Source organism: Lactuca saligna, chromosome 6 (assembly GCF_052625555.1).
Source record: "Lactuca saligna cultivar CGN05327 chromosome 6, ASM5262555v1, whole genome shotgun sequence".
NCBI classification, from domain to species: Eukaryota; Viridiplantae; Streptophyta; class Magnoliopsida; order Asterales; family Asteraceae; genus Lactuca; species Lactuca saligna.
In genome coordinates this window covers 47566229-47584806 of record NC_136422.1, presented here as the reverse complement: position 1 = coordinate 47584806, position 18578 = coordinate 47566229, and the positions used below count along the sequence as shown (strand labels likewise).

General features: G+C 33.6%; 1 protein-coding gene, 1 non-coding gene and 1 pseudogene across 2 annotated transcripts; 2 read left to right on the top strand and 1 right to left on the bottom strand.

The window, feature by feature from the left end:
- The first annotated feature begins 217 nt into the window (after nucleotides 1-217).
- On the top strand, nucleotides 218-2975 carry LOC145002522 (protein argonaute 4-like; annotated as a pseudogene).
- Nucleotides 2976-16143: 13168 nt separating this feature from the next.
- On the bottom strand, nucleotides 16144-16250 carry LOC145003639 (small nucleolar RNA R71). The gene has a single exon (XR_013662091.1). It is a non-coding gene; the product is annotated as a small nucleolar RNA R71 (small nucleolar RNA).
- An 871-nt stretch (nucleotides 16251-17121) lies between these two features.
- On the top strand, nucleotides 17122-17637 carry LOC145002521 (uncharacterized). Its single transcript, XM_078961776.1, has one exon. The coding sequence runs from the start codon at nucleotides 17122-17124 to the stop codon at nucleotides 17635-17637; it is 516 nt and encodes a 171-aa protein (XP_078817902.1).
- Nucleotides 17638-18578: the final 941 nt, after the last annotated feature.

Sequence of the window (18578 nt, the reverse complement as noted above, 5' to 3'; positions counted from 1 at the left end):
TTTTTTGGAGCTTCTCTCCCTTTGTTTTCCGCTCAATCTTTTCCAATCCATTCCTCAAATCCCATAAAATCTGCTAAATTTTTAATTAAATTTCAATCTTCGTATCTTTATTGAGGATATTGTGGGATTCGGTGTAAAGGAGATTAGGGATAGGGATTCAATTTAATTAAGCTTTTAAATCCAAATTTCTGAAATCTCGACACCTTCTATTGTGACGATGGTTACTTATGGATTACAAATATCTCTTCTTCAGGTTGGTTTATTTTATGAATATGGAAATCCCGTCAAGGCAAAAGGGATCAGAAGAAAAATACTCGATATGGGTCATAGAATCTATGAATCTGAAATGGGTGGCAAAGGTTTTGCATACGATGGTGAAAAGACACTTTTCACCGTTGGTGCTTTACCTGCAACTAAGCTCGAGTTCAATGGCGTTCTGGAAAATGCGACATCAAATAGGTAATAAACAATGTTTGACTTTTGAATTTCTTTTTAAGAATCATGTTGCTAACAATTGACAAACACATGTTGTTTGTATAGAACTATCCGAGGTGGAAGCCCAAGTGAAGGAGAAACCAAAAGATCGAGGCGTGTACCTCAATCGAAGCAGTAGAAGGTGACTTTAAGTTTTGCGAAAAAGATCCCAATTCAAGCTGTTGTTAATGCGCTTCAAGGTCATGATTCTGAGCAATTTCATGAAGCAGTTAGGGTTTTAGATGTTCTTCTTCACCAACACGCGGCGAAACAGTAAGTCATATACATATGTAAACAATAAATTCTACTTAATTATTCATGTATTTGTATTCAGTTACATTAATCATGGTTTATTTGGGATTATACGTAGAGGTTGTCTTCTGGTTAGACAATGCTACTTTCAAAATGATTCAAGGAAATTCATAAGCATTGGAGGTGGTGTTGTGGGTTGCAGGGGGTTCCATTCAAGTTTTCGCGCCACCCAATCTGGGTTGAGTTTTAACATGGGTAAAAAAAACACTAACGATTTCGTCTTTTTTATTTGTCTAATTTTAAAAATTATAACGCTATGACTGATTATACTGATTATCAATCAACATTGATTTGATTCTATTACATATGTATCTACTACTATGATCGTCAAGCCAGAGAAAGTTATGGATTTCCTACTTGAAAACCAAAACGTTTGCATCTTAAGGGAGATCGATTGGATCAAGGTATAACAATTTTGTTATGTTTTAAACTTATCGATTCAAAATTTCAAATGTTGAATTTGATTCTTTTTTGGTGATTAGGCAAAAAGAATGTTGAAGAACCTTCGCATCAAGACCTTACCCTCGAACCTGAAGTATAATATCATTGGATTGAGTGAGAAAACATGGGTTAGTGAATTTTTTCAATTATTTCATGTCATTTAATCAACATTTTCATAGTGAAATTCTTATAAAATGACGTTTAAAGTCATAGTTTTCAAAATAAATCTTGAATGTGGTATGTATCTAAGTTCAAAAAGATAAATAGTAACATTTTAATCAAAAGTTGGTTAGTTTTTTTTTTGGCTTTAATCCTTTTGAATCGAATATACAAAATTTACATGCTATATAAATTTCAAATTATAGCAATGGATTATTCCGGTATTTTGGAATTTGAAAAATAGGGACAATTTTGTTAGGGTTTTTTTTTTTTTTTTTTTAATAAAGAAACACGCCATTTATGTTCATTCATTTAAACATGAAGTATTTTAAGGGTTTTATTTTACTTAACATAATATACAACGACCATTTCTGGTTATTTTTTAACTAAGGGACAATCTGTCACTTTATTTAGAGATGGATTATTGTTGTAGTTTTCAAAATAAGAAACAATTTCTTTTAGCCTTCACAATTAATAACAACATAGTTTTCACTTTTCTAGGTTATTTTATAAATAATGAGATGTAAGTATATTATAACATCCTACTTTCTTGCATTATACTTTATATCATCCTACTTTTTACCAAACTACACTTTTTTTTTATCAAAAATTTTACTTTTTCATTTTCTGTCGAGATGTAAGATTTTTTTTTTTTTTTTTTTTTGTGTGTGTTATAATTGAAAGTTTACCTACTATTATTGTTTTTATAGCATCACACTAACATGAAAAGTACTTTATAACATAATACTTTCTAGCAAATTTGAAAAACAATTTTGAAAATTGAAATGACAGTTTTACCCATGCAGTATAAATCAGTGTTATAAATTGATAAAAATCTTATTTAAAAAAAATAAGTTTCTTATTTATTGATATCTTAGGCATTGTTTAGTTCATTACTATACATATCTACAACCTTGATCAAAGTATAAAGCCATATTAACAAAATTTTACAATGTACAACACTTGGTAAATTTTTCTTAATAGTTATTGTATTTTGAAAGTACGATGTTGTAATAAGAACAAGTGAAGATTAACAAAGACTTATTTTTCATCCTTATTTACGCATTATAGTTTGATAAAAATCTTATTTTTAATGAAATGACCATTTTACCCTTGTCTTAATTCTACAAAGTTAAAACCCAAAATTTGTAAATATTAATTTATTAAATCATTATACAAGTTCATTTCTATTATGAATAACAAAAATTAAGTATTTTATATTCATTTTAAGTATTTAAATTGACTTGACTACCAAACAGTGTATAAATACATATGTATATGTATGTATGTAATGGTTTGGGGTCACAAGTATGCCATTGACATAACAAAGTGCATATATTGTGGATTTTGCCAAGAAGAATGTCCTGTTGATGCAATTGTAGAAGGCCCTAATTTTGAATTTGCTACTGAGACTCATGAGGTTAATGGAAACCGAGTAGTCAGTAATACTCTATTTATATTAATCTTTTGTTTTCACAAAATGAGATTCATGAGTTGTTTTTGCTTTTTAGGAACTACTTTATGAAAATGGGGACAGGTGGGAAACTGAGATTGCTGAGAATCTTAGATCTGAGAGTCTCTATCGGTAAATTAGTGTTACCTGTTGTCATATTGCCCCCCTCAGTATAAGTGTTGGTTGTATTGGTTTGACCACACCACTCAAAAGGCTTTATAATCTCACGATATCGGTTATTTTTTGCAATCCCATTAATTTGTATTGTTAGTTCTCTTCTCAAATCTCTGGATACATTCATAGTCTATTCTCAAATTGTCCGATATTCTTGTGATATTTCATATTCCATACTCTTGATTATTCATTTTTTTTTCGTTTAAACATCCCTTGAGTTGCATTGTTGTTATGTAAGCCGTTCTACCTTAGGATAAATGCAATTAAAATGTGGGAAATGATGAAACTTGAAATGATTAAATTAAAATGTAGAACAATTTCAGGAGTTGTCTCCCGTTACGAACTCTATAAATGCTAGCATAAGCTTTAGTTTGAAAACATAACCTAAGATACAAGTTTAGTTGAAGAAGATGCTTTTCAAAATAAATAAATTAATAAATAAAAATCTAACTATAATTTTATAATATTAGTCGGATGTTATTCAACCAAATGAGATTCAAACAATAGTACAATACATAACCTTACTTGGGCGTATCTAGAAGCTTGCACGATATTTTAGAGATTTTAGGGGTGGATCAATTTACTTTCTTTTTTTCTCCCTTTATTAGTTTTTTTAGACTATGAAAATGCATGAAATAACATCATACTTTCATTAGATTACGGTGGAAATGTTTACAACTGATTAGCATTATAGCGAATCTAGAAGCTTAAAAAATATTTTTGTTTATATCTTAAAACATTTTACAAAACTAATTTAAATTAATAGTTTTGGACAAAACGTATGCGTATAAGTTTCAAAAAAAATGTTAAATATATTATCAATTGTAACATCTCTTAACTTTCAAAATTATTTTACGTTGTCAACCGTGTAGTACACGGGTTATAACCTAGTTATATTATATAAAGGCTCGTTTAGGCTCGCGAGCCTAATCGAGCTTAGTGACTTGGGCTCGAGCTCGAGCTCGTTTAATAAACGAGTTTAATATTAAGCTCGAGCTCGACTCGGGCTCGGTTAAAATAGATTTCAATCGAACTTTTAACGAATCCGATCTCGAGTAGCTCACGAGTAGCTTAACTCGTTTCTACCCCTAAGGTTGACATTGAGGATTTTAAAGTCACCAAAATAAAAATTCAAAACTACCAATTCAAAATCATGGATAGTAATTCAATTAAAAAATTATTAAAATATAATGATTGTAGATATTATAACCGTCCACTTTTCAAAAATAGTTTTATGTTCTTTTTAGAATAAATTACAGAAATGGTTCTTGGGCTTTCGTCTTATTCACATTTTTTGTTTCTAAAATTAAAAATTAATAGATTGCGATTTATAAATATTACATTTTTTGGTCTTTGTTTCATTTAAAAATAATAACTTATTCTTCTTCTTCTTCTTCTTTTTTTATTTTTTTTTTTTTATTTTTTTTTTTTAACAATTTATTATTATTATTATTATTATTATTATTATTATTATTATTACCTTTATTTATTCATATTTGTTTTTAGGGTTTAAAAGTCTTTTAATATTTTTACCGTCATATTCGAATATACGATTAGTATACCTTTTTTTCAGTTATGTTCGGTGACATTATATAATAGTTTTTTTAAGGGAGAATTTCATATATACCCCTCTTAAACTTCAAAATATCATATTTGCCCAACTTAATTTCTCAATATCATATTTACCCTTCATAAACCTTCAAAATATCATATTTGCCCAAATCCTTTTTTCTAATGTTTTTAATATTTTATAATCATTTTTTATACTTTAGAACTATTATAATAATTATGAAATTTAACCATATTACCCTAACGTCTATGATAATGGAATGTGAACTTCTAAATTGTTGGAATGTCGACCTCTTGACAGACAAAAAGATTCATCTTCAACCCTTTCTATAAAATGTATATTTTGATTGTTTAGTTTTTGATGTTGTTGATTGTTATTATGTTCTAGATGGAGGATATTTGAGATATTACCATTGATATTTTGATATTTAAAAAATGCATATACGATATTTTGATATTTAAGAAGGACATATATGATATTTTGATGTTTAAAAAGGACATATATGATATTTTGAAATTTTATGAAGGGTAAATATGATATTTATAAGTTTTATGAAGGGTAAATATGATATTTAGAAATTAAGTTGGGTAAATATGATATTTTGGTGTTTAAGAAGGGCATATGTGAAATTCTCCCTTTTTTTAATATATTTTGCTCGAATAAACGAATTAAAATAGAACCCCGGATAAATATCAAAGACAAAATTGCAAGAATGATCCCTCTGGTATGTCAAAACTAGCAACTTTGGTCCAAAATGGGTTTGGCTTGCAAGGATGGTCAAATAGTTTCGTTTTGTTGCAAGTTTAGTCCAATTTCCTATAAACTTTTTTATAATGATGAATTTGCCCCTTATTACATTTTTCTTTTATTACAACAATTAAAAAAAATCTCTCTCTCTCTCTCTCTCTCTCTCTCTCTCTAATGCCCATTCCTTCCTCATTACTTTTCCTTAACAAAAGCTCTTTAATCGTTTCTTCCCCAAAAATTCATCAAGAACATCAAATTAGATACAAAATCTACCATAAGAACCAGAACAACACCAGATCTCATTTCAAGCTTTTTCTAACAAAACCCAGATCTCATGTCAAGCTTCTTCTGGTGAACCTCTGAAGATGCGACTCCTGCTCATCGATATGCTTCCCAAATCCAATGAACCATTCGTTTTCTTTAGGTTTAAAAAACCACGAACCTATATATCCCTCTCCATCTAAACCATGACCTTATATATCCCTCTCCATCTTTCCCTCAATCTATATGTATCCCCTCTGAAATCTAAACAATGAAATCAGATGATTCCATCCTTAAAACCACCGATACCTTCAAAACTACTCACTACTTCCATTGCCCACACCACACCACCAATTGCTTCACCTAAAACCACAAACCATGGAATCAAATTTCTTCCTTTGTCGGGTTTATCTAGGTCTCCCCAAAATATGTCAATTCTTTAATGGGTTTTGGGGGTGAATCTAAATGGGTGAAATCAGTTCAAAACATGTTGCTTGAATTTTTTGGTATTAGAGCTTGGCGTTGTAACAATGTTGAAAATCTCGAGCTATTGGATGAAATCTGAGGTTCTTAGTCTCAAGTCCTGTAGTCGACATTTGATATCAATTTAAAGAAGAGAAATCAAAGTTCGATTTCGATTTTTACAATGCATAAGAGCAAATGGACCATATGTGTAAAGCTTCGTAAATCGTCAATGGTAAATGAAAAGTATCTGGATATCTAGAGAGAACCCAAATCAATAAAAACCCAAATTTGTTATGATTTAAGGTTTTCAAGTTCAGAGTTTCGACTTTTGGTGTTTTGAATTAAGGTTTTTGAGTTCCAGGGGTTTCGATTTAATGTTTTCTATGTTTCTATGGCTTACAATTTCCAGAAAATTTGAACATGATTTTTGTAGCTTGAAGATTGTTCTTGAGTTCTTCAAATTCGTCATTAAGTTCCTGAAATCGAGTTTGAGTCTTGATTTATTTAGAATAGAAGATTTATTTATTCATCAGCTTTTTAATTTTGTTCACCTTCATGTTCAGACAAGAACATCCAGAAAATCAAAAAAACTTCGATCATCTTCATCATGTTTATATTCGGGATCTGCCTTTTCATCAATGTATGCTAAATTGAAGTAATAAGGATTGAAACTAACATTTTTAAATAGAAAAAGATATAAACTAAAAATATGTTATAACTGTAAGGTAAGGGATAAAAATGTTAATATTAATTAACGTTGACAAATTGATTGTTGGATCATTGGATGGGGGGTGGGAAGAAAAGTGTTCAAATAAAGATGCTCTGGATAGACAATTTTGAATATGTAATTACTATCATAAGTCCCATCAAATCGGGTTATTTTACCCAAAGTCAAAATGGTTTTTGACTGTGGTTTTGACCCATAAATTGGGTGCCAATAGCAACATCCGTTTGACATTGACGTCAAATTACCTTTTATATTATTTAGAACCTTGATATTTTATCTCTTTATTCTTATTTCTTTTTGTTAATTAATAATTACTATAAGATTCTAAATTTTCTTTTCTATATAAATTATAAATAAATCTAAAAAGTTAACTGGGTCTGTGGACCGACCTTCCTACTACTTCTATTCACCCATGATTTTGAAAAACTTTCGATCCATTTAAATTGTGTTCATTATATTTTTCTTATCATCCGAGTTGGTTGTAAATTAATAGCGGTTAACAAAAACTAGAACTAGTGACGGGCCCAATCAAAAAATCTTTTATCATTCCTCTGATAATCGGTATGGGCCTATAACTGATCATGGGCTTATGCCCTTAACCATGCATAGTTAAGAAATCCTTACTTATACTCGGGCCTTCTTAGCGGTTATAAGGGTTGGTCAGTTTTAACATTTTTTTGTACAAAAATATTTATAATAAAGCTTTTTAATAGAGTCTATATAACCAGATTTTTAATCGGTTTTTTAACCACTTTGGCTGATCTTTTAAACCGTTGGGTTTGAAGAATGGCTAACAGATTTAATAGTTGGGATTCAAATTGTTTAACCGGTTCTTATGAGTTATGAGTTATGACCACCTCTAGTTTCGAAATATGAATCAAGTAGTCAGTAGACCCCATACCTATTAATGAATCAAAATTGACACCTATATGGCTATATAATACAAATAGTTGACAAAAACACATGGAAAATTCTAATTGCAATGAATCATTGAGTCACTTATTTTCGTACTTCCTTAAATATGTATTGTTCAAAAACAAAATACCATATAAAACAATTCAAGATGTTGATACCCACGAGAAAAAAATATATATTATACACTAACCGGATTAAATTCGCCAACTAAGACATGTAAAATATGAAACCTTGTTCTTCACTTCTCCTTTTTATACTAAGCAAAATCTTTTAGTTACTATCGCTTCCATTCCAATTAACTTCTTTTGATGCATAATTCAAGACAAGGTATCTATACCACAATAAAACAAAATCTTTTTCCCCGTAAATTAATAACATGGTATGGATACGAAATAATGGATTAGAAGCATGTTCCATTATACGTGGGCGGAAAAAATCTTGTTTTGTCTGCAGAAGAGTTCGACAGGCAACATCAATCACACTCGAATAGTAGTAGGAAAAGAGTAGGCCCAATTGGAAAAAACAATATATTTGGTCTACAAAAGAGGCTTATCAACGACGTTGCTTTTAAAGTAGTTGGCCATCAAATTCATGGATTTTTATAATGATTCTATGAATTCGTACATCATTACTATATAAATCCGTAGGAATGATAAAATACATGTTTATGTCGAATCATAAATAGATTAGTAAAGTTACGTTCAACTCATAATAGATCATAGGTCAAATCACAAATGTGTAGGGTTGGTTTACGTTGAACTGTAATATATAAATACTAATTTATATTTTCTTCGATTTATCTAATAAATCATTAGAGATTAAAAGTTGATTCTCATAAGAGGTTGGAAGTTGATAAAGATGATATGAAGCTCTAAAGAAGAAGATCTTTATAATGTAGCCATCAAGTAAGGATAAACCACCAAAGATGTACTCTTAACTTGTATATATTGTGTTCTTAAGCCTTAAAGTTTATATCAAATAAAACTTAAAAAGAAGCAACATATAAACACTTAGTTCATGCACCAAATTGCAAGAAAAAGGAGAAAAAAATGAGAGCATCTTTTACTTTCCTTTAGAGAGGAGAAATGTCTTGCAAACCTTACTAGTTTTGGTCTCTTACTTTCCTTTATATACTTAGACATTCAAGGTAAGAACCATGCCTCATTAAGTGTCCAAGTACTTGAAGTGTAAGAGAGTATGATATGGAACAACTAAGTCTAATACTCAAACTCACCACGCCTCAAAAATCACTACAATTTTAAACTTTTCAAACAATATATAATCATAAAAGGGAAATAGACTTAATGAGGTCATTAACTTTTCGGTGTGTTCACATCTGGGTAATTTTGTACACATCTAGATAACGAACTTTTTTGGAAGTGTTTACATATGACCATTATAACCGGTTATGACCTGATGTAACCTACTACAGTCGGGCATAATGGTCATATGTGAACACTCTCAAAATGTTCATTACCTAGATGTGTACAAAAAAAGATGGTTACCTAGATATGAAAAAACCAAAAAGTTAATTACCTTATTAAGTCTATTTCCCATCATAAAATGTTTACAAATCATTGTTTCCAAAGTGTTTATCAATATCAGAGTATTCCAAAATCATAAGGCCATAGAACAGGAGGATGTGTACGGTCACACCTTCGCCTTTATGCGATCATCAGAATTACCTAAAACAACAAACTAAAACCATAAGCCAAAAATTAGTGAGTTTCCCCTAAAGTACCACCAAATAACCATAACAAACCACAACATGCATAAATGAGCCTTCAGGCTGACTGGACCGCCTTGTAGGGCCTACAGCCTATCCGGACTGCTCGTCAGGCCTTCGACCTGACTAGACCGCCTCGCAGGCCTACGGTCTATCCGGATCTCCCCGAGTATCTTAAACTTCAGCACAAAGCAGGAACCACACATAACATGTCGACATATACATAACAAATAAACATATAACCAATCAGCAGACAAACATGCAGATCTACAGATCAGTACCGCATGCTAACATCCTCTATACTAGGATACCGATCTAAAAGATCTCTACAACATAATAACATACTATCATATAATAGGATATCCAATCCAATGGATCGGCCTTGGTGCCTTCGACCCACAAGTACAATGAAGAAGACTCACCTCTCAATCTGAACAATAGCTGATGAGGTTCTGACTCCGAATCTCAGGTCTAATCGTCACCTATCCATCCAAAAGACTAATTCTCAAACACAATCCAAAATAAATCTAGGTCAAATTAGGTAAAATTCAAATTTCCAAAAAGCCAACCAAGTCAACCCAACTGAGTACGCCAATGTATTCGGTTATACGCCCATCGTACGCATGTTCCAACGTCGGGTGCTTAAGGGAGTATGTGCAACATACTCTTAAGTGCGCCCAACATACTCTGCATCCCACTTTCCCTTTAAGTCATGCTTAATCTATTAAGTCTATTTCATTTCAAATACAGATCTAGGCTCAAAACAAGGCTCTTAGTCATAAAGTTTCCACCTTTATGACTTTCCATGGCTAGGCAAGCCCCAAGAGCTAAAAATGTAACTTCTTATTCCACTAAGACACTTCAACACTTGCATAGAGGAAAACGAAGATCCAAGATTACATTTTTATGACTCACGAGGCTACAAAACCTCTGAAAGGACAACTTAAATGGATTAGAGTAACCCCCACTCATAATACCAAGCTTATGGGACCAAAAGAACATAAAATCAAGCCCAAAACAAGATCTAAGTATAACTTCACCAAGTTCAAAACTTCATACCTCCAAGTGATGTTAAATGATAGTGTGATTATGGATCTAAGGTGCTTCACTCCTCTAAGATGGACTCCACTTCCTTCTTTCTTCTTCAAAGGCACAAAACACACACACACAAGCTCAAAAATACTCACAAGGTAGATTAGGGTTTGCAAAAATGTTCTGAGGGGATGGAGGCTAATGCAAAGGACCAAGTTTGAAAGATAATGAAGAATAAATAGGATCCAAACCCTAATATTTAAGGTTTGGGACTTCACCCCGTACGCCCATCGTATGCAAACATATGCCTAGCATATGTGGCTCCGCACCACAAATCCAAAAATGGCAATATTAGCCCTTTCCAGCCACAAATCTTACATTTTTAAGGACCAAAATGCAATAAATCTCAATTAAAGGGTCAAAAGTGAAATTATCTCAAAACAAGATGTTACAATTCTCCCCCAATTTAACTAGACTTCATCCTTGAAGTCTGCTAATGCAACTGACTCAGGGTATTGTTCCCGTATCTCCACCACGACCACTCAAATGATCCTCCCCAAAATCCTATCCGAACTAAAAACCGACTCATTTAGACGACTGCCTTCCCATACTATCCTCAACCCAATCAGAATGGAACTTACGCACCCCAACCAATAATGAATCTTTGACCCACTAAGTTTGACCACTGAAGAAAACCATCACACTTCCCCCAAAATCCGGAAATCCAAAACCTCAACTGACTCTCAAGAAAGCGAGCTATCTCGGAACTCAGTCATTACAAACTCCCCTTGTAACGAACAGAACGGTGATTTTTTTGGGTTTTAAATTGATTTCCCTTAGTTAAAAGGGGTATTAAATGTTTTCAATAATTACTAAAATTAAATAAGTAAAGATTACTATTATACCCAAAACAATTTATTAATTGTTTAATATTTCTTGAATTTCGATTGGTCTTAAAAGGTATTAGAAACATTTAAACCTATATATATATATATATATATATATATATATATATATATATATATATATATATATATATATATATATATATATATATATATATATATATATATATAACAAAACTGTTTTTTATATTTTTTTACATGTTCCTTTTCATGCATGTTAGATTTTGTTAAAAAAAAAAAACAAGATCCCGCTGCAATGCTCGTATGTTCAAATCGTAGTTATGTATAAAGTTAAAAAAGGCCCATAAATTAATTGTAGGTCAATCCAACACGACCTAATTGGTACACAATATATTTGCTTTTGATCAATTTTACCGTCAATTTATCAAGCTCATTCATTTTATGTACATTTCTTTATAAACTGATATTATTTACCACTATATTTTCAAATATTATACATCATAATCACAATTACTAAAAGAAACTTATGCAGTACTTTGAGCCTATAATTTCATAATTACCTTTAAAACTTTTTTTATAAACATTTGTTGCTTGTAAGAAACCATCAAACAAGAACCCTAATTTGGGGAATGCTTGGCTTCACACAACCATTGCGAAATTTGTATCCCCATTTAATTTTTTGTTGACGATTTGTACTTCCAGCTGACCATATTTTGGACCCAGATATATTTAATATTTGTCAAATATTTGAGTAAGGCCGGTGTCCCCTTGCCACATTGAATGTGTTGGAAATTCTCGCTAAATATTTAATTTTGTATTTTACTTTTAAAAAGACAGACCATAAACAGGAAAAAATAAATTGTGTATACATGTATTGAATATATTTTTTTATTTTAAATAAGATCAACCAAAATAAAAAGGGAAATCGATTTAACAAGGCAATTAATTTTTGAGTAAATTACATGAATGATCCCTATGGTTTAGGGTAATTTGCGTGTTTAATCTCTAACTTATTTTTTAACTCGGAAGATCCCTACTGTTTGTTTTTGTTATGCGCTTGGTCCCTGTCTTACCTAAAAATATTATTTTGCTCTTGATTCTTTTAATTTATTTAAATAAACACACCCTCAACCGCACTTCCATCACTTTACCTTACCTATCCTATCATTTTTTCCTATATAAATAATAGTCTTTTTAGGTAAGACATGAACCAAACGGGTAACAAAAACAAACAGTAAGGACCAAACGCATAACAAAAACAAATAGTAAAGACCTCCCAAGTTAAAAAAATAATAATAAGTTAGGGACCAAGGGCGCAAATTACACCAAACCATAGAGACCATTCGTGTAATTTACTCTTAATTTTTCGGTTTGTTCACATCTGGGTAACAATCTTTTTTTTTTTTACACATCTAGGAACAAACTTTTTGGAAATGTTCACGTATAACCATTATGACATGCTGTAGTAGGTTACATTTGGTCATAATGGTTATATGTGAACACTTCCTAAAAGTTAGTTACCTAGATGTGTACAAAAAAAAGATAGTTACCCAGATGTGAACAAACCGAAGAGGTAAGAGTAAATTACACGAATGATCCATGTAGTTTGGGTAATTTATGCATTTGGTCCCTAACTTATTTTTTAACTTGAAAAGACATCATAAATGGTCCGTGTAGTTTTCTAAAATCTGAAGTTTAGGCCCCGTGGTTTAAAAACCTCATAGATGGTCCATGTGCTTTCAAAACTTTTGACAGATGGTCCCTATCCCTCACACCATTAGAACCCCACTGTTAACTCTTATTTCATTAAAATAATATAAGGGCAAATCGGTCTTTTCACCTGTACCATCTTCTTTATAACCAAATGCATGTCTGATATTTTGAAAGCCCTTCTCGTACCCACCCTCTTCTACTCTCACTCTACTGTGCATCCAATTGCAAAACGAATTCTGCGAGTGTCGAAGATGGCGATTTGTAGATGCGGAATGGAAACAACGAAGTTAACCTCATGGACGGATCGTAACCCAAGAAGGTAATTTTTGAATTGTTTAAGATGTGGGTTCGTAAGGTGGGTTGACCCTCCGATGTGTGATAGGGCATTGGTGGTGATTCCAGGTTTGATAAGATCAATGAATCGATTGGAAGAGAGGGTTGCGATTGCAAGTACAAAACCGTGGAACTACCAACTGATGTTGTTCTGTTCATGGATTTTTTTTTTTTTTTTTTTTTTTTTTTTTTTTTTTTTTTTTAACCAATAAGGTGGTTGAAGGATATGGATAGTAATAAGATGGGGGGGGGGGGGGGGGTTTCTTTTGTACGCATCTAATTAGTTCATGGGGATTTGGATTGTGATGGAATGGGTATTTTTGGTTTCATTTTGTTGTATGAAGTGTAACACATTAAGTTAATGGAAATGATGATTATGTATTTTGTTATAAATCAGTGGTTTTGATGTGCATTTTCGTATGATACATTGATATGTGCATAATTAGTTAATTATTTAGCATACATTTTTATTCATTTTTAACTAATTATGTGTATAATTTGGACAAAAGGTACTTAATAATGTTTAAATTTTGTTGTCAGTCCAAAAGACATGCTTGGGAATGAAAGGGAACAAGGGGAAGCAATTAGAGACCAAAGAATGAAGAATGAGGGACAAAAGCCTTCCTACTCGGCGAGTTCTCGAGGCTACTCGGCGAGTCCATTAGAATATTCCAAAAGATAAGTCAAAGACTCCTGGTATGAGACGGATAACTAGCATCTACTCGGCGAGTTGGGTCTGCTACTCGCGGAGTACACCCTGTTTTGTGATAATTATAAATACCAAACCATTATCCGATTGGAAAAGACTTGTGGCAATTTTGAGAGCTGAACCTACGGAAAAGAACCCTTGGAGGGGCTGAACCCTAATCTTCAATCCTTTGAAGAATCAAGGCAATTAGGTTAATCATTCCACTTAGCTTTAGGAATTAAGTATGTTTAGCTTAGTTAAATCTGCTTTTGAGTTTGTTTTTATCATGTCTATGAACTAAATTCGTTTTGTTTCTGTTGGGGAAGACTAATTTAGTCCTATGGTTTAGAATACACTTTTTGATTGATTGTTATTTGGTGATTTTATTAAATCAAGTTTGTTAAAGAACCTTATGCATTAATGACAACTATTTTCTGTTAATTGGAAGGTAATTAAGCTGCATGAACATCTCTTAATTATTAACCTCATATGTTATGTGAACATTTGATCATATGCTTAAGAGTAATGAATATGAAATTAAGATTAATTAGAGAATGGGTAAATTAATGTGTGAGCTTGTTTGAGAAACCAATAAACAAGAGGTTAATTGAAACACCAACTTAATTAACCAATTACAAATCTTATGTAATCCAAACAATTGAACTAGGGAATTAATTAGTTTAAATAATTGGTCACTGCTTGAATTAATTAATTGTCTAAGGGTTAGGAGTAATGAACATGAACCTAACCACTAAAGTTGGTAACCAATAATAATTAATTTACCATTTAAATAACCATAGGAGTGAATTAGTTGAACCTAAACAGAAACCCTTTTAATAAATTTGGTGAATTTGTCATTTGCTTTAATTGTTTAATTGTTTAATTGTTTTAAGTGCTAAGTTTAAGTTTCTAGTCTTGTAAAACTAGAGAAAAAACCCTTTACTTTTATTACTTGTTTAGTTAAAATTAGTTATTAGATTAATTTCCGTTCCCTGAGTTCGACACCCTACTTATCCAACTATACCACTAAAAGACAGGTTCACTGCCTTGGTGTGCTTAATTTATTAACTAAAAGTAGGATTAAAACTAGCTTGTTTTACACACATCAAGTTTTTGGCGCCGTTGCCGGGGAACAGTTCTAAATAATTTATCTAATTTCTAATTTTTTCGATCCTTTGTGTGAGTTTACTGACACAAATTTTGATGTATTGCAGTTTAATAATTAGTAGTTAGGTTTTAGTATCTAAATTAGTTTTTATTTCAAGTTTTGAATTCTTTTAAAAATCCACTGCTACTCGCCGAGTGCATTCGCACCTACTCGGCGAGTAGAGCAGATTTTATCTTTTAATTTTCGTTTTTTAGTACACTTTTTTGTTCTTTTTACGTTTTTATCTTGTTTTATTTCAGGACTTTCATGACCAGAGGATCAAACACCCCGCTGGTACCCCTGTTTGAAGATCCCGAATACGTATTAAGAAGAAACAGAGGAAAGAACGTGGAAAGCTCGAATACACCAAAGAAGTCACATTTCTCCAATTTGAAAACTGTTTTTGGGAAGAAGAAGAGCAGCAAATCAGGAGCATCCAATGCATCTTTAGCAAGCGAAGACCCGATCAAGGAAGACACCGAGTACGACACTGAGGAAGAAGAAGAACCCACATACGGGCACGATTCCGATTCCGGCGACGAGTTAGCTCACACCATGGCCAACATTGATGAAATCCCCATGGGAGAATGGAAGAAGAGGATCCGCGATGACACCGGCCCGGGACTTGTGCAACCCGCAATTCCCGCCACTGCTACTTTCGAGCTAAAGGGCCACATACTCGCCCAGCTAAAGGAGATACCTTTCTATGAAAAAGACCACGAGGATGCTTACAAGCATTTGGATGAAGTTAATGATATAGCTGATTACTTCAATGTTCCAAATGTGACTCGTGAGACTCAGCTACTTCGCATACTTCCAGTGACATTCAAAGGTGCTGCAAAAGACTAGCTCAAATCACTTCCCCCCCGGATCAGTCACCACATGGGCCAAGATGAAAGAAGAATTCATTGATCACTTTTGCCCACCTTCCAAGATAGCCAAACTGAAGAAAGCTATTGCTAACTTTGAACAACAAGCTGGAAAGTCACTATATGAAGTTTGGGAGAGGTACAAGAGCTTACTAAGAAACTGCCCACACCATGACCTTAGTAGCCAGCAAGAAGTCTCCATTTTCTATGATGGAGTCAATGTCACAACCAGGCAGTTACTTGACTCGCAAGGCCCGCTTATAAAGAAGCCACCCCCGGTGATCAAGGAATTAATTGAAGAATTCTCTAAGCACTCTAGAGAATACCACAACCCAAGAAATGATGTTACTAGGGGAGCCACATATGCAGCTACTGAAGACTTGTCTGCAGTCATGTCTATGCTAAAAACCATGGATAGGAGGATGGATAAAATGGATCAAACGATCCATGCTATTCGAGTGGGTTGTGAAAATTGTAATGGACCTCATCTTACTAGAGAATGTGACTTGGATGAAAATGGCAACAAAAAGGTGCAAGTATGTTACTCAAGTGGGGACCGATATGATGAAGACTGGTGAAAACCAAAGAAAGAGCGGCTCCCGTATGAAGAGTACAAGAAGGCTAAGGAGGAGAAGTACAAGCAGAAAGGAAGAGGTTTTTACCAAAAGGAGTAGCCAGCACAAGAAAGAAAACCAAGTTTGGAAGATATGCTTACCAAATTTGTAGCTGCTTCAGAAAAGAGACATAGCGATCATGATGCTGCCATTCAAGAAACAAGAACTATCCTTAGAAACCGGCAAGCATCCATTCACAACATAGAAACGCAGGTGGGGCAACTTGCTCAACAAATAAACCAAAGATCACCGGGCGAACTCCCTAGTAAAATCGAAAATAACCCACGAGGCGCGAACATAAATATAGCTACAACAAGAAGTGGGAAAATAATCACCCCTCTGGCCCATATTCAGAAAGAAGCACCCAAAGAATCACAGATTGAGGCAGAAAATCAAAATCTTCAATCTGACAGCTCTACTCGCTGAGTACCATATATGGAATCGGCGAGTACACTGCCAAATCTGAAGGAACAGGTCTCTGAAAAGCTTTATCAGCCTCCAATGCCATACCCAGCCCGAGCTAAGAAAGAGAACCAGGAAGTGGAGTACCAAAAGTTTCTAGATCATATCAAGGCTCTTCAAATCAGCATACACTTCATTGAAGTTGTCGTCCAAATGCCCAAATATGCTAAGTTCCTTATGGAACTTCTCACTAATCGAAGGAAGATGGAAGAAGTGAAGAAGGTAGTCCTCAATGAAAACTGCTCAGCTGCTATGCTAAATAAGCTACCAAAAAAGAAGGGTGACCCGGGACCAAGTGTGAACCTAATGCCATATTCATTCTTCAAGAAGCTGGATCTCCCGGAACCAAGGCCAATTCGTATGGCGATTCACTTAGCAAACAAGACAGTCACTTTCCCAAGAGGTATATGCGAAGACTTACTAGTCAAGGTGGACAAATTCATCTTTCCCGCTGATTTTGTCATTCTAGATATGGAGGCGGATCCTTAAGTCCCGATCATCCTCAGAAGACCCTTCCTAAACACTGCAAGTGCTACAGTAGACATGAGGGATTCAAAGCTTACTTTGCGGGTAGGTGATGATTCTGTAACTTTTGGGGTTGATCAAGCCATGAAGTATGCAAGAAACAGTGATGACATGGCGTTCTCAATTGATATGCTAGATGAACTATTGGAAGAATGCATAAATGAAGATCCCAGCAAGTCCACAATTTTTGATGAAGAATTTGATGCAGAAAAAGACTTATTGGAGATCGAAAGGCTGCTGGAAGAAGCTGAGTTTGAAGAAATAGTCAAGCAATCTGAGAGCCCTACTCGCTGAGTAGAGATGATCTACTCGCCGAGTACCTCCTTAGAAAAGGCAGGATTCGTAAATGCAGCCACAAACTCGCCGAGTACCTTACCTGCACTCAGAGAGTACAATAGTCAGAACCAAAAATCTGAGCTCAAAAAGTTACCAGAACATTTGGAGTATGCTTTCCTTGAAGATGGCAACCAAATGCCAGTAATAATATCCTCTAACTTATCCAAATCTAAAAAGGAAGAGCTCCAAATCTAAAAAGGAAGAGCTCGTGCAAGTGTTGAAGAAGTGGAAGCGGGCCATATCATGGAGCATCACCGACATCAAGGGAATAAGCCCATCTTATTGCTCTCACAAGATCAATCTGGAAGAAGGAGCAAAGCCGGTTGTACAGCACCAAAGAAGATTAAACCCGAATATGCAAGAACTGGTCAAGAAGGAGGTGGTTAAACTCTTAGATGCGGGAATTATCTATTCCATTTCCGACAGTCCGTGGGTGAGTCCGGTTCAAGTGGTGCCCAAGAAAGGAGGGATGACGATCATAACCAACGAAAAGAACGAGCTAATTCTGACACGAACGGTAACCGGTTGGAGAGTGTGCATCGATTATCGAAAGCTAAACGATGCCACTC